The following is a 16602-nucleotide window of genomic DNA, read 5'->3' on the forward strand; positions in this document are numbered from 1 at the left end:
TCAAAATAAGTTTAATACATCTCAGATTAGGAGGTTACATGAAAGCAAAAATCTATTTTTGAGTGAAAAACTACTATTTATTAGCATGTCTGGCTTATTTTAAGACTCCTAAGCTTGACAATCCTGGTAAAATATAGTTTAAAATAAGTTTTATCAGCTAATTTTAAGATCTCAATATTATAAATATCATAACTTATTTCAAGAAAACTTCCAAAGCCATTTCTCACTTGTTCTATTGGCAGTTTTTTTCACTTATTTCAAGGTAAAACTTCCTTGAAACAAATTGTTTTTTTTCTTGTTTTGAGAGGAGCATTTTTCCCAGTGAGGCTCTAGATGTGAATCATTTTTCATGCATTTTGTGGCAGAATTTAAAGCGCCCCGTAACAAATAAATGAATAAAGAAAGAAAATGTGGGTGGTTTTGTGTCAATAACTGCATCTAATCATGAAAGAACAGGAGCGTGGGATCAATTAAAGGCTGAGAATATGCATGAAGCACCGGGCTGTAAATCCTGTACAAACCACTATAAATATCTGCCTGTTTGAATTCTCAGAGTCTCTGCACAGTTTCAGGACATTAAAATGACTTCAGGTAAGAAACCGGCTCAGCTGCACCACTAATAAACACGTTTGTCCTCATTATTCAGTCTCATCTCACCTTTTAAATCAACTTGTAACTGATTTTTTATCGGGATGTAGATGACTCAATTAACAAAATAATTCAACTTTAACCTTCTGAACCCCAAAAGCTGCCAGTGGTTGTAAAAGGTGTGTTATTTTGTAAAAGTCGCCCAAATTACCGCATTTATTTAACCCTCGTGTCATTCTGCGGGTCAAATTGACCTGTTTTAAAGTTTGTAATGTGGAAAAAAAAATAATTTCACAGTGAAACTTCTGATGTCCACATTTTTAACATTTTGGGGAAATTTTTGAACATTTTATGGTGGAAAAAAAGAAATGTTAAAAATGTTTTTTAAGACCATTCACAAAAAATCAACTAAAATCCAGCAAAATTCACTGTATTTTGCTTGATTTTTATGTGAATGTTCTCAAAGAAAATATTACAAGTTTTACTGATATATATGTAATCACTTAGTTATTTTTAGGATTTTTTTGGAAGATTTTTACTTATTTTTTTGAAAATATTTTCAAGAATTTTCTTGCCAAATTTGGGGGATTTTATTTTTTTAAATAAAACTTTTAAGGGAAACTTTGAAGGAATTATTGGAATTTTCTTCCTGAAGGTTTTGCAAATTTTCAGAAAATTGTGGAATTTTTTTGCTGAATTTTTTGATTTTTTTCAGACAAGGAAACAATATTTTTTTGGTGCCCGAAAATGAAGACAGCAGGAGGGTTAAAATCTCGATTGTTCATCAAAATGTCTTTATTTTATATCTCTAATGTAAAATTTCATCAAAATTAAACTTTTTGCAGTAGCCACATTCTGTAAAAACCAAAAAATTCTGGGCTCTTCGGCACAAATAAAAAGCCATGACTGATTCATCTACGACTAACAGTCATGTGAGGAAAATTCAGAGACTTTTGGATTGAACTGCAGGCTGTATTTACATAGAGCAGAGAGGAAACAAGAACAGAAACTAATATTATGAGTAGTTAAATATGTATAGTATGCAGAATCGCCGTCTTTTATTCCAGTTCTGGTAACACCTGCACTTCTAGTCATGGTAGTTGTGTTTCCATAGAGGTGCAGGACTTTATATTGAAGCGAAAAATGAGTGAAAATGTGTGAAAAAACACCCAGAAGCTGCTGGAGTTCAGAGGGTTAAACGTCACTATTTTGAGGCTCTTACTGTAGAAGACGGAGGGTGGGTCATGGAAGAAGGAGTAGGAGGTGAAGAAGAGCAGGTAGGTGCTGTAGGACCATGACATGCTGCAGAAGAGCAGCTTCCACGCGCTCTCCGGCATCTTGGCAGCATCTTTGGGCATCAGCCGCCACCACTGTGCAAGAGGCTGCAGGGAAAACAGAGAAAGGACAGTCAGAGTTCATTCTGAGACGCTTTTCATTCATCCAGACGGTTTCCTCATTGCCCGGTGTTTAGGTTTCATCGTAAAGACTTGATTTTGTTCTGTGCTCTGATACAAACACTGAGGAGAAAGAAGAAAATAAATAAAATTAGATTAGATTAAATCCTACTGTCATTGCACTGAGATAACAGAACAGTTTAGCATCCAAACAGAAGTGCAAAAGAAGCAATAAAAGGGCAGTGCAATATGAAAATTCCTGAAAAGTTCCCTAAAAAAAATCCCTCAAATTTAACCCTCCTGTTGTCCTCGTTTCCTTGTCTGAAAAAAATTCAAAAATTTCCCCAAATTTCTGAAAATTTGCAAAACCTTTAGGAACAAAATTCCAATAATTCCTTAAAAGTTTTCCTTTAAATTTTTATTGAAAAAAATCCCCCAAATTTGGCAAGAAAATTCTTGTAAATATTGTAAAAAATTTGTAAAAATCTTCAAAAAAATCCTAAAAATATCTAAAGTGATTCCATATATATCAGCAAAACTTCTAATATTTTCAACCAAAATCTAGCGAAATTCACTGGATTTTAGTTGATTTTTTTTTGTGTGAATGTTCTTAGGAAACATTTTTAACATTTCTTTTTTCCACCAAAAAATGTTCACAAATTTCCCAAAAATGTTGAAAATGTGGACATCAGAAGTTTCACTGTGAAAATATTTTTTTTCCTCCACATTTTCAAACTTTAAAACGGATCAATTTTGACCCGCAGGACGACACGAGGGTTAACAGGAAGCTGCTTATTCCACATCTCTGCTGGTATATATTGAGATGTTGATGCTGCTGAAGTGTCAGATGAGTCACTTCTGACCGTCTGCTGCCGCCGACGCTGTCAGGAAGTCGTTTCAACACCAGATATTATAGAAATATGCTTTATGGGGCAGAGGACAAAAATATTTAAGTTAAAAACGCCGACGCTTTGGTTGCCTTTCTCCCCGGACATGTGCAGCAGAACTGCAGCCAGCATGTGACCGTCTGCCCGCAGAAACCAGTCTTTCACAAGGCTGCTTCAGGTTTGCAATGCAAGCAGAAAGGGAGGAAGTGGAGGAGTCCTGACATCCTGATGCTGCCGATAAGTCAAACCCGCCCAGCCTTATCTTCCTCCACAGCCTCTCTGTGACACAAAAACCTCCGAAATCTCTGAATCATTCAGTAAAAAGCAGCTAACGGTCGAGGTAAAGTCGTAAAATGACACCAGTGTGACAAAAAACTGAATCTACATGTCAAATGTAAAACAAAATCTATAAAATACGCAATGTTTTTATGTAAATTTAAATGAGACACTTCTTCTTTTTCCATACATGGCAGCAAACTGAATATTTGTATGTTCTTTTTAGACCAAATTAACCCTCGTGTCGTCCTGTGGGTCAAAATTGAGTTTGAAAATGTGGAAAACAAATTTATATTTTCACAGTCAAACTTCTGATGTCCACATTTTCAACATTTTTGGTAAATCTTTCAACATTTTTTGGCGGAAAAAAAAAATGTTAAAAATGTTTCTTAAGAACATTCACAAAAAAAAATTTATGTGAATGTTCTTAAGAAAATATTAGAAGTTTTACTGATATATATGGAATCATTAGATATTTTTTGGGATTTTTTTTTTAAGATTTTCAAGAATTTTCTTGCCAAATTTGGGGAATTTGTTTTAAATAAAACTTTTAAGGGAAACTTTTAAGGAATTATTGGAATTTTTTTCCTGAAGGTTTTGCAAATTTTCATAAATTTGGGGAATTTTTTTGCAGAATTTTTGGATTTTTTTCAGACAAGGAAACACTATTTTTTGGTGCCTGTAAATGAAGACAACAGGAGGATGAATGTGGGTTTTTTTTTTTTTTTTTTTAACATTCATTTAACATAACTCCATTGATATATAGGTGGACATAATGGTTTTTTTTTTGTTTTTTTTTTTTACAAGTTTTTCATGGTAAATTATGAGGAAAAACTTATATTTTGCTTGCTATGATCTAAACATAAAGATAGTTTTTAGTTTTATTTACATGTTTTAAAGGTAAATTTTGTTTTGTACTTTTATTTTTCTACATTACAGACCTGCTGGGGAGGACATATTGATCACTAATGAATAAAACACACGTTCAGGTGAAGCATCTCGACAGGTACGTTGGCTCAGCTAGACGGACAGGTGTTCAGTGTTTCAAAGGCAACACAGGAAACCAAACCCAACGCAGCGATTAGACGGTAACCGGAGGCCTGACAGTGAAAGTGGTCTGGTGTCAGTGATACCGCTCACCTCCATCTCGTCGGGACTCGATCCGACGAGGCTCGGTGACAGCGACATGACAAATTAATGGGGAGCCGATGCTCCTCGGAACCGGGAAGTCACTCCGGTTCTGTCCATGTGATGAAAAACAGCTCAGCCGTGTCGGTTTCCTGTCGCCTACCTGCTGAGTCTGACCAAACTTTCACTTTTCTTTCAGCGCCACTTTCATTTTAGGAAATTTGTTTGGTTTCTTTGTGTGTTTTTTTTTTTTTTTTTTTACATTTTTTCACCTACATTTTTTTCGGTGGACACATTATTTTTTAACATTTTAGATGTGCCAAATATACAAAAGTTAATGTAAAACTCATATTATATTTGATATAATGTAAAAATGACAGAAACTATAGCAACAAGTATTGTCATTTGTTTATTTAATCATTTAATCATCGACCTTTTTCCCTTGTAGGTCTATAAATATGTGGAAATGTGCAAAAGAGCATGTTAAAAATAAAACAAAGCTTAGTGAAAAGTACAGTTATTGACAATAAATACACCATATTACCTCCTAAATTAACCCAGGTGTCGTCCTGTGGGTCAAATTGACCCGTTTCAAAGTTTGAAAATGTGGAGAAAAAAAATTCACAGTCAAACTTCTGATGTCCACATTTTCAACATTTTTGGGAGATTTTTGAACAGTTTTTGGTGGAAAAAAGGAATGTTAAAAATATTTCGTAAGAACATTTACAAAAAAATCAACCAAAATCCAGCAAATTTCGCTGGATTTTGGTTGATTTTTATGTAAATGTTCTTATAGAAAATATCAGAAGTTTTACTGATATATATGGAATCACTTTAGATGTTTTTAGGATTTTTTTTTGGAAGATTTTTACTCATTTTTTGAAAATATTTACAAGAATTTTCTTGCCAAATTTGGAAGATTTTTTTTTTTATATATATAAAACTTTTAAGGGAAACTTTTAAGGAATTATTGGTATTTTCTTCCTGAAGGTTTTGCAAATTATCATAAATTTGGGGATTTTTTTGCAGAATTTTTGGATTTTTTTCAGACAAGGCAACAATATTTTTTGGTGCCTGTAAATGAGGACAACAGGAGGCTTAACGTAAAATCATGTGCTGCTAACTTCTACTAACGAGTAAAAGTCAGTCTGGATTCCAGTTTTTCTGTCTCTGAATCTTTCTGTCACTGGATGTTTTCTCGAGTCACAACAGGAGGGAAGGAAGCGACGCTCATGTGAGAAAAACTCAGGTCTTCAGCTGTGACACATGTAGCGGAACAGAGCTGGTCATGTGATCCCAGCTGAGGCCGCTGATTGGCCGAGACGGCGGTGACATGTGGTGCAGGAAGGCAGGACGCTGACCGCATTCCTCCGAGTGTTTCAGTACATCTGTATCAGTCCGTCAGCCTCCCCCTCCTCGCTCTGCATTTGTTGGTTTCCCCCGTCCTCACCCCTGTCCCCCCCCCCCCGCCTGGACGTTTATTTATAGAAGCCAGCTGTCAGCACACAACCACACAAACACAACAACACAACCCACTCACAAAGACCCGGAGAGGCTGGTCCAGGTTCCTGTAGAGCACCCAGACTGGATTATTAGACAGTCTATCAGAGACTGGATTATTAGACGGTCTATCAGAGACTGGATTATTAGACAGTCTATCACAGACTGGATTATTAGACGGTCTATCAGAGACTGGATTATTAGACGGTCTATCAGAGACTGGATTATTAGACAGTCTATCACAGACTGGATTATTAGACAGTCTATCAGAGACTGGATTATTAGACGGTCTATCAGAGACTGGATTATTAGACAGTCTATCACAGACTGGATTATTAGACGGTCTATCAGAGACTGGATTATTAGACGGTCTATCAGAGACTGGATTATTAGACGGTCTATCAGAGACTGGATTATTAGACGGTCTATCAGAGACTGGATTATTAGACGGTCTATCAGAGACTGGATCATTAGACGGTCTATCAGAGACTGGATTATTAGACGGTCTATCAGAGACTGGATTATTAGACAGTCTATCACAGACTGGATTATTAGACGGTCTATCAGAGACTGGATTATTAGACAGTCTATCACAGACTGGATTATTAGACAGTCTATCACAGACTGGATTATTAGACAGTCTATGGAAGCACCGCACTGCTGCTGCACCGAACCGTTAATCAACATTAATGCTGCATCACCGGACCTGAAACACTCCCAACAATCAGCCCTCTGCAGGATTCACACACACCCAGCTGACTGTCAGGAAAATAAACATTATTACTGCTTTACAGGCTGGGCTCCACTGGTAATTCTACATAAAAATGTCAATAAAGGTACAAAAGAAATGACAAGATTTAGGAAATTTATACGAATTCTATGGAAAGTTACGTGTAAAAAACTCTCACTGTACTTGAAATAATCTAAATATAACTGTTTATTGTATATATAAACATTTGTTTAACAACCATGGTTTATTTTAAGATTATTCATTTTATAGGTGGACATAATTTGTTCAATATACAACAAACAAACTTTTATGTTAAGTTATATACAGTAAAATTTCGAGTAAAATGACTTTTTACTTTATATATATATATATATATATATATATATATATATATATAAAAATAAAAATCTGTAATTTTAGGGAATTTTTCCCGGTTATTTTGCAGACTTTTTACATTTTCCACATTTTTGAAATAAACTAAATTCTCAATAAAGTTACAAAAATAGTCTGTAAATTTTTGTGGCTAATGTAAAATAACATGAAACAAAGAAACATATAGGAAATACATACGTATTTTGTAGGAAGTTATGCGTAAGAACTTCGGGTCAATTTTGATCCGCAGGACAACACAAGGGTTAAACGATACATTTAAATAGATTATTTATATAATAGATAATAATCCTGCCTGGAGCAGATGTTGGCAGATGTTTGTTTCAGATTCAGTGAGTGACGTTTGTGTTCAGTTAGAGGCCTTTAACCGACCAAAACCCCACAGCAGGACCAGAATCGGTGCTTCAAATGCAGACTGTCAGATTACATAACGGCCCTCCAATGGTTCCATTCTTGTGCCACCAGCCCACCATCTCTCCGGGTCCCATCCACCCACTCGGCCCAGCCACCCTCCGGTTTTCTACGCCAGCCTACAGCGCCGGGCCACAGTGGGTCAAGGACACCAGCTAATCCACTCCGTCCTCTGCCGGATGGATGACAGGGCCTTGAATTCCACTCAGCTGGGACCTGCCACCACCCAGCAGCTTCCTCCCAGCCTCTGACAGACAGACTCTGGCTGGCTTGGCTTTCACCGTCCCGCTGACGAAATTACAGCGGCGGCATGAAAAGATGAGAGTCGGTGTGAAAGAGGCTTCACGACGAACGAGTGGTTCCCATAGCAACCAGGCAGAGATGCTGGCAGCAGCGAGGAGAAAAACTCTCCATCATCCTTCCTCATCCTTCAACGTCGTCTCTTCCTCTACACTTCTGGACCTTCTCCTACAAGCTTTCATCTAGGGAACGACCGATATGTTTTTTTTAGGACCGATACCGACTGTTGGTAGTCAAGAAAGACGATAATATTTGGAGCCGATAAACATTAAATGTAATGTTTTAACAGCATGGGATAGCAGAGAACCTGTTATTAAGAACTCGGTGTCTTCTTTAACCTTCATGTCGTCCTGAGGGTCAAACTGATCCGTTTCAAAGTTTGAAAATGTGGAAAAAAAAAATTTTCACAGTGAAACTTCTGATGTCCACATTTTCAACATTTTTGGAAAGTTTCTGAACATTTTTTGGTGGGAATATAGAAATGTTTAAAAAAATGTTTCTTTAAGAATATTCACAAAAAAATCAACCAAAATCCAGCGAATTTCACTGGATTTTGGTTGCGACTCAATATTACATATATATGTCTGTGTGTGTGTGTGTGTGTATGTGATTATGTATATATGCTATTTTATATCTTGCTATTTTATTTAATATATTCCATATATTTATTATTATATTTAAAATTCTCCAAAAGGACTAAAAACTTTTCCAAATAGATTCATTTTTTGTTTCAAAACAGTTAAAGAATTGTCAAAAATGAATTAAAATCTGGCAAGCAAGACTCAGCAATTTTCTAAAATGGCTCAAAACATTTCCGAAGTAACTCAATTTTTAAATTTTAAAAAAAAAAAGAAAAAGCGGTTAAAGAAGTGTCCAAAATGAATTAAAATTTGGCAAAATAACACTCAAAATTTTTCCAAAGTGACTCAAAAGAAAATCTCAAAATGGGACCTAATGGTTAAAAAATTTGTCCAAAATTACTTAAAATCCGACCAAAAAAAAAGACTCAAAATGTTTTCAAAGTGACTCAGAATTCTCCAAATTAAATTCTGTAAAATAGAAATATTAGTGACTGAATTATCTCATCTGTCTGTTGACTGATATTGATCAGTTTGTCTCCTGCTGTTCTTCTCTGTTTTCTATATATTTCACTATTTATTGCTCACTAAAGTCAAGCTCTTAAAGCTCTATTAATTACTGTTTTCCTGTTTCAGGTTGATCTGTGTTCTAACTTAGCCGCTAGCTGTTAGCGTAGCATTAGCCGCTGTGAGAGAAGTTAACTTCCTGTTTTGCGTTTCTAGTTCAGAGACATTTCTGTGACCACAGAGAGAAACAGACAGAGAAGGAGGGCATTTAAATTATCAATAATTGACCAAAAAAAAGGAGAAAATATCGGCCAGCTAATCGTCCGGGCTGCTGATCGTTCTACTTTCTGGAGGCAGGTGATGAGGGGAAGCAGCTGAATGGACTCTGGCCTGTTGCATAAGGAGATAAAGTGAGCCAGTGATGCTGTTCAATAAGGCATCGTTCTCATTCAGCCTCTTTCATTCCTTTAACTCCGTCTGGCTTCGGTTTCTCTCTGCCCGGCTGATGTCACTCCGATCGTCACCTTTAAACCCAATTCTGTCACCGATTTCCCCCTCTGGTCTCTGTACATCTTTTTTTTTTCTTTCTCCAGACTGGGGCAAGCAGGATTTAGCGAAGGCTAATCCAACGCCGGCCAGAGGTTTATGCTCTATATATACATGCTGTAAGTGACTCAGAGAAGTTTGTAAGTAGGTTAGAATCCACTGTTTTCAACCATCCAGTGCAGATTATCGGCCACTATAAAGAGACGATGATCTCACCCGACCACCCTCCTGCCTTCCTGTTCTTCATGAGGTGATGAGAGGACAGCTGTCAGTGGGGATAAAGCTCATTCCCACCGAGAGCAGCACAAGGAGCCACAAAAACACCTCCTTCACCTTCGGTTCCGCAAAACAGGAATAAAACAGTAACGACTGATAGAAATTTAATCGACAGAAATCAAGGAAACTGTCATTTCAACATAATTTAAAAATCCAAGTTCGGTTGCATCAACAAACTCCACTGCCTCCTCACTTCCTCATCAACAGCCAATCATATCCCTCCATAATAAGTGAACAGCCAATCATTTAACCCTCCTGTTGTCCTCATTTATGAGCACCAAAAAATATTGTTTCTTTGTCTGAAAAAATTACAAAAATTCAGCAAAAAAATTCCCCAATTTTCTGAAAATTTGCAAAACCTTCAGGAAGAAAATTCCAATAATTCCTTGAAAGTTTCCCTTAAAAGTTTTATTTTTAAAAAAATCCCCCTAATTTGGCAAGAAAAGATTTTCAAATAATGAGTAAAAACCTTCCAAAAAAATACTAAAAATATCTAAAGTGATTACATATATATATCAGTAAAATTTCTAACATTTTTAACATTTTTTTTCCACCAAAAAATGTTCAAAGATTTCCCAAAAGTGTTGAAAATGTGGGCATCAGAAGTTTCACTGTGAAAATATGTTTTTTTCCACGTTTTCAAACTTTAAAACGGGTAAATTTTGACCTGCAGGACAACAGGAGGGTTAACAGCCTAACTGTGAGCCTGCAACACAAAAAAAAAAATGTCCAAAGGGACTTAAAATTCTCCGAAAGGAGTGACTCATTGTTCCTCCATAAAATGGTTAAAGAATTGTCCAAAATGAATTAAAATTGGACAAAAAAGACTCAAACTCCTTTCCAAAGTGACTCAAAAAATCTTCAAAATGATTTTAAAAAATGTCCAAAATGACTTAAAAATTCGCCAAAAATGACTCAAAATGTTTCCGAAGTAAGTCAGTTTTAAAAAAAACAACTATTAAAAGAATTGTCCAAAATGAATTAAAATCTGACAAAAATATCTCAAAAAAATACTGAAAAAGGTTAAAAATTGTCCAAAGTGACTTAAAATTCTCCAAAAGGACTCAAAAATTTTCCAAAGCGACTCAATTAAAAAAAATAAAATAAAACTGTTAAAGAATTAATCAATACTCAATAACTTTCCAAAGTGACTGAAACGTTTTCTAAATGATTAAAAACTTTTCAGATCAACATTTTTCTGCATTATCTGACATTTTAAGGAGCAAACAACTCATTAATTAACCAAGAAAACCACAGACAATGACAATAATGAACAGGTTGCAGGAGAAACGTGTTCCCTATTCGTAATTCCACCTACATAGCTGCGAACGGACTGAATCACTGAACAAAATGTGAGATTTATGGCGCGATTATTCGGTCTGGATCTGCATAATCATCAGCAGGGTTCATCTGGACGCTCATAGACTGATGAAAGCAGCAACAATGTGGGGGTGAAGTGGCTTCAAGACGTGTTAAAAGGTGATGATAAACCACATTAGCATCACAGATTCTTGCAGTCTTATAGCTGTTTTTCCCCCTTCCTCCTCTCTCCATGCTTCTCTCTGGGATGTTGAAAGCCCGTGTTGAGTAACGGCAGCTTTTTCAGTCCTGACCTTTTCACATCCACATCCTGCCGACTCTCTGGAAGCTCCACTGACTGCAGACAACATGAGTCAGCTGCTAGCCGGTATGTGGCTAAATAAGAAGAAATGGACGCCGATCGATTCCGGCGGTGAATCACGACTCCAGAGGAATGTGAACGGACAAACTGCAGCTCAACAATTAACCACAGCAAGGAGGAACATGTATGCACATATGAATGCTGTCTGCACTGTACTGCTGCTCAAACCAGATCTTTAAAATCCAGCTTTTTATTTAACCCTCATGTCGTCCTGGGATCAAGACTGACCCGGTTTAAAGTTTGAAAATGTAGAAAAGAAAAATATTTTCACAGTGAAACCTTTGATGTCCACATTTTCAACATTTTGGGAATTTTTGAACATTTTTTGGTGGAAAAAAAGAAATGTTAAAAATGTTTAAGAACATTCACAAAAGAATCAACCAAAATCCAGCGAATTTTACTGGATTTTGGTTGATTTTTTGTTTGAATGTTCTTAAAGAAAATATTAGAAGTTTTACTGATATATATGGAATTACTTTCGATATTTTTAGGATTTTTTTGGAAGATTTTTACTCATTTTTTGAAAATATTTACAAGAATTTTCTTGCCAAATTTGGGGGATTTTTTACACTTAAAACTTTTAAGGGAAACTTTTAAGGAATTATTGGAATTCTCTTCTTCTTCTTTCAGAAATTTGGGGAATTTTTTTTTGCGGAATTTGTGGATTTTTTTCAGACAAAGAAACAATATTTTTTGGTGCCCGTAAATGAGGACAACAGGAGGGTTAATAATAAGAATTAGCTCCACTGCTAATAAACCTGCTTCTCATTTAAATATATTGAGAAAAGTGAAAAGCAAGAAAAAAAAAGCATTTATGGAGCATCTTTCTTTCTTTGTTATATTTTTTTTGACAAACTGCCATGAAAATAGCAATTAAGTCTAAGTACAAATCATTCAAATAAAACTAGACGGGAAAAGTCAGAAATCAAATTAGCAATGATGCTGAAGTAATAAAGTAAAATTGCACATGAAATTAAAATAAAGCGCAAGGGACTCGATGATACGGAACATACCATTGGAAATGATATTAACATTATCGTTGAGTGTTAATCGTGCAGACAGGGGAGCGGTTAGTTTCAGCAAAAGGTTTGTGCATTGGCCGGGAATCAAACCCGGGCCTCCCGCGTGGCAGGCGAGAATTCTACCACTGAACCACCAATGCTCAGCTGTCTACACTCCACATATTTACAGCCTCACGGGTTTTTTTTACGTCCGACTTAGTGTGTTTTTCCAAAGGCAGCAACATAAATGAGCCTAATTACAGGGACCTTGAGGGGGAAAACCAGCAACATTTTTCCATTCCGGCAGAAACAACGAGATGTTCGAGAAGCACATCTGGAGGGAGCCGGGATCAAACGGCATGCGAGGATTTCTGGCAGACTGAGACGACTCACATCCAACACAGCTGGATTTCTGACGCTGGACAAGACGCCGGCTGAACACTGGAACCTGATTTGATTAAAAACACATGAAGAGGCGAGGCTCTGTCCCCGGAGAGCACAACTCATTTGCAAGTTAGAACGCGAGTGGATGAGCGCCGATGACCCCACGCCGTCTGCATGGAAACAAATCCCAGCGGCAGCGTGGACGACACACCTTCTGAAACATTTGACTCTGCTGACTTTGCCATGTCTCTAAGCAAATGTTGGGGCCCTGTGATGACTTCCTGTTTGAAAAGTCTTCATCTTTAGCGTGTCTTGATCTGACTCAACTTGAATGTCTGCGTTGCACAGAATGAGAGTGAAGCTTTTCTAGACATTGCACCTGAATCTGCTTTGTAAAGTTTTCCTTTTTTACTCGTAGGTTGCAGCCTTAGATGCCTCTTCACTAAACTTGTGTTATTAACATATATACATTATATAACATATATTAACAGAAAAAAGCCAAAGGTGTAGATTTTAACTGTTTGAATTTGTGGCAAATGTAACCAGGACGTGACCAAAGCCCACAGGTGCAACGGTGCATTGTTTTAGTCTAAAAATGTTCACTGGTGCAGGAAATATGTGTCCTAAGGTTACTGCAATCAGTCACCATAACCGATGAAAGCGCATCAACAGTATTACTTTCAAGTAACACCTATTTTTTTTAACTTTAATTCAATACAACAAATGTTTATTCTTCAGGATCAGTGTGTAATTGTTTCGTCGTGATGTCGGTTGTTTTTGGCTCCAGTCAGAGATAGTTTTAGACAACACAGGCGACTTGTTTAGATGTTAAAGTTCTCAAAAACCCAAAGCTCCAAAGTCTGGAAGGATTTTAGAACATCACAGGACATAAAGACGTTTCGCAAACCGAGCAGAGTTTGGATGCCACACCACAGCAACACAAACACATGAAGAGAAAACAAACAGAATTCAGCTTCTCTCCTGCTCTCTGTGCTCATTTATACTATATTTTATTAAAGATTAATTCACAATAAAGCTGTTTTCAAGTTCTCAGACAGCAGAAGGAGTATGAAATAATGACAGAAACGCATCTAATTCGGACTACATGTTACCTAAACAAGCAAAAGAGGAAATCTCAATCGCAATATTTTCTGAAAAAGTTAAACTATTGTCAAAGTCAGAGAGTGATTACACAAGGAAGGTTTGAAAGAAGCTTGGGTTTCTTTTGAAGAGGCACTGCTGACCTAAATATTAGGAGGTTGTTTTAAAAGTATTTTAACATAATTAACAATTTTTCAGCTGAAGGATTTTGCGATTTATTATCTAAACTTACATTGAATTGTGTACATTATATACATAAACCACTTCAACATTTGTACATTCTTTACATCGGACATTTTGCATTATATATTTTTCTTATTGTTTACTTTTATTTAGTGCGCATTTTTGCTTATATCTGTATTTAAGGTGGTGGTAAAGTATTTCTATTCTATTCTATACGACATACAGTTTTTCTAGATAAAAAGAACTAAGATGAAATCGTAAATTTGCTTTTTTTGGAGGAAATTAATAGTTTAAATTGATCGAATATCATTAAAGTAGTAGAAGATTAATTGACAGAAAAATAACTGTTAGTGGTGCAAACCATGAGCAGGTTAGCAGCATGCTACGCTAACCTTAGCACAGCTGTAGGAGCTGTGTGTGAAAACATGGCAGTGAAGCTAACACTGATCTGACAGGAGTCCGACTGCCGATCCCTGCTGCTTTTAGGCAGCGTCTACATGCAAAAGCAGAAACTATTTCCGATGCTTTCACAGTACATTGAAAAGAGACGCAGGAACTGTTTGTTTTTCATCAACATTTTGCACTTATCTTAATGCACATTTTAACGTTGTTTATTTTATACTTTAGAGTCACCACCTCTCTTACTGAAAGCATGCAGCTTTTTAGTGCATTAACTCTCAGCCACTTTTACACTGCAAAAACTCTAAATCTTACCAAGTCTATTTGTCTTATTTTTGTCAAAATGTCTCATCCCACTTGATTTAAGATGAATTCACTTAACAAGTGACGTTTCAGCAGATGGAGGGACTTGTTTTAATGCATCTTAAATATCTTGTTCTGAGTTGTATTTTTACAAGAAAACTCAAAATAAGCTTAATACATCTCAAATTAGGAGGTTACATGAAAGCAAAAATATGTTTTTGAGTGGAAAAACTGCTATTTTTTATAGCATGTCTGGCTTATTTTAAGACACCTAAGCTTGATAATTCTGGTAAAATAGAGCTTAAACTAAGTTTTCCCAACTAATTTTAACCCTCCTGTTGTCCTCATTTACGGTCACCCAAAAATATTGTTTCCTTGTCTGAAAAAAATTCTAAAATTCAGCAAAAAATTCCTCAAATTTCAGAAAATTTGCAAAACCTTCAGGAAGAAAATTCCAATACTTCCTTTAAAGTTTAAAAATCCCCCAAATTTGGCAAGAAAATACTTGTAAATATTTTCAAAAAATGAGTAAAAATCTTCCAAAAAAATCCTAAAAATATCTAAAGTGATTCCATATATATCAGTAAAACTTCTAATATTTTCTTTAAGAACATTCACATAAAAATCAACCAAAATCCAGTCAAATTCGCTGGACTTTGGTTGATTTTTTTGTGAATGCTCTTAAGAAACATTTTTAACATTTCTTTTTTTCCACCAAGAAATGTTCAAAAATTCCCAAAATGTTGAAAATGTGCACATTAGAAGTTTCACTGTGAAAATCTATTTTTTTTCTACATTTTCAAACTTTAAACCGGGTCCGTCTTGATCCCAGGACGACATGAGGGTTAAATAAAAAGCAGGATTTTAAAGATCTGGTTTGAGCAGCAGTACAGTGCAGACAGCATTCATATGTGCATACATGTTCCTCCTCGCTGTGGTTAATTGTTGAGCTGCAGTTTGTCCGTTCACATTTCTCTGGAGTCGTGATTCACCGCCAGAATCGATCGGCGTCCATTTCTTCTTGTTTAGCCACATACCGGCTAGCAGCTGACTCATGTTGTCTGCAGTCAGTGGAGCTTCCAGAGAGTCGGCAGGATGTGGAATATCTAAAAATATCTAAAGTGATTACATATAAATCAGTAAAACTTCTAATATTTAAGAACATTCACAAAAAAAAATCAACCAAAATCCAGCGAATTTCGTTGGATTTTGGTTGATTTTTTTTGTGAATGTTCCAAAGAAACATTTTTAACATTTCTTTTTTCCACCAAAAAATGTTCAAAGATTTCCCTAAAATGTTGAAAATGTGGACATCAGACATTTCACTGAGAAAATTATTTTTTTTTCCACATTTTCAACTTTAAAACGGGTCAATTTTGATCCGCAGGACGACATGAGGGTTAAGATCTCAATATTCTAAATATCAGATCTTATTTCAAGAAATCTTACCAAGCCATTTTTCACTTGTTCTATTGGCAGATTTTTTTCACTTATTTCAATGTAAAAGTTCCTTGAAATATTTTTTTTCTTGTTTTGAGAGGGGCATTTTTTCCAGTGTAGATATTTTGACTTGTCTGAGAATAAATGAAGCTGGACGTTTTCTCGTCTGACCTGAACCGTGACTCCAAACCTTGAAGTGAATACAGAACAGCAACTTCTGTGTGAAGCTATGCCCAAACCAGAGGTTCATTCTGAGACAGGTTAAACCAGCAGTTTCAGTTCCTGCTACATAAAAAGAACATTTGAAATATTATTCAAATGAGGAAAGGTTAAGTCAGGTAAGTATGTTGTTTCTAAGCAGCACAACAGGTGCATCTATTACCAGGAGGTTTAGCCTGTTGGCAGATCCCAGAGAAAGCCTTAAGCCCATAACTGCTTCTCAAATTAACTCCTGCTGCAGCAAAGCCAACGCATGCAACCTCCACGCTCAAGACTCGTACACGATTAAACTTGATCACACGCCGCTTCCACCTCTGTTATTGGATGTAGTGAAGCAGCATTGTGTTTCCTAACAATATCACACATTAGCAGCTTTGTAG

General features: G+C 36.1%; 1 protein-coding gene and 1 non-coding gene across 2 annotated transcripts in view; both read right to left on the reverse strand.

Annotated features, from left to right (window-relative positions):
- The window catches only part of cers1 (ceramide synthase 1), a 56092-nt gene that overhangs the window by 21035 nt on the left and 18455 nt on the right, over window positions 1-16602 (reverse strand). Inside the window, exon 2 of the mRNA XM_055016317.1 lies at window positions 1811-1970. Coding sequence (XP_054872292.1) covers window positions 1811-1970 — 160 coding nt within the window. The remainder of the gene's footprint in view (window positions 1-1810; window positions 1971-16602) is intronic.
- trnag-gcc (transfer RNA glycine (anticodon GCC)) lies at window positions 12284-12354 on the reverse strand. Its single transcript has one exon. It is a non-coding gene; the product is annotated as a tRNA-Gly (tRNA).

Source organism: Amphiprion ocellaris, chromosome 2 (genome assembly GCF_022539595.1).
Source record: "Amphiprion ocellaris isolate individual 3 ecotype Okinawa chromosome 2, ASM2253959v1, whole genome shotgun sequence".
NCBI lineage: Eukaryota > Metazoa > Chordata > Actinopteri > Pomacentridae > Amphiprion > Amphiprion ocellaris.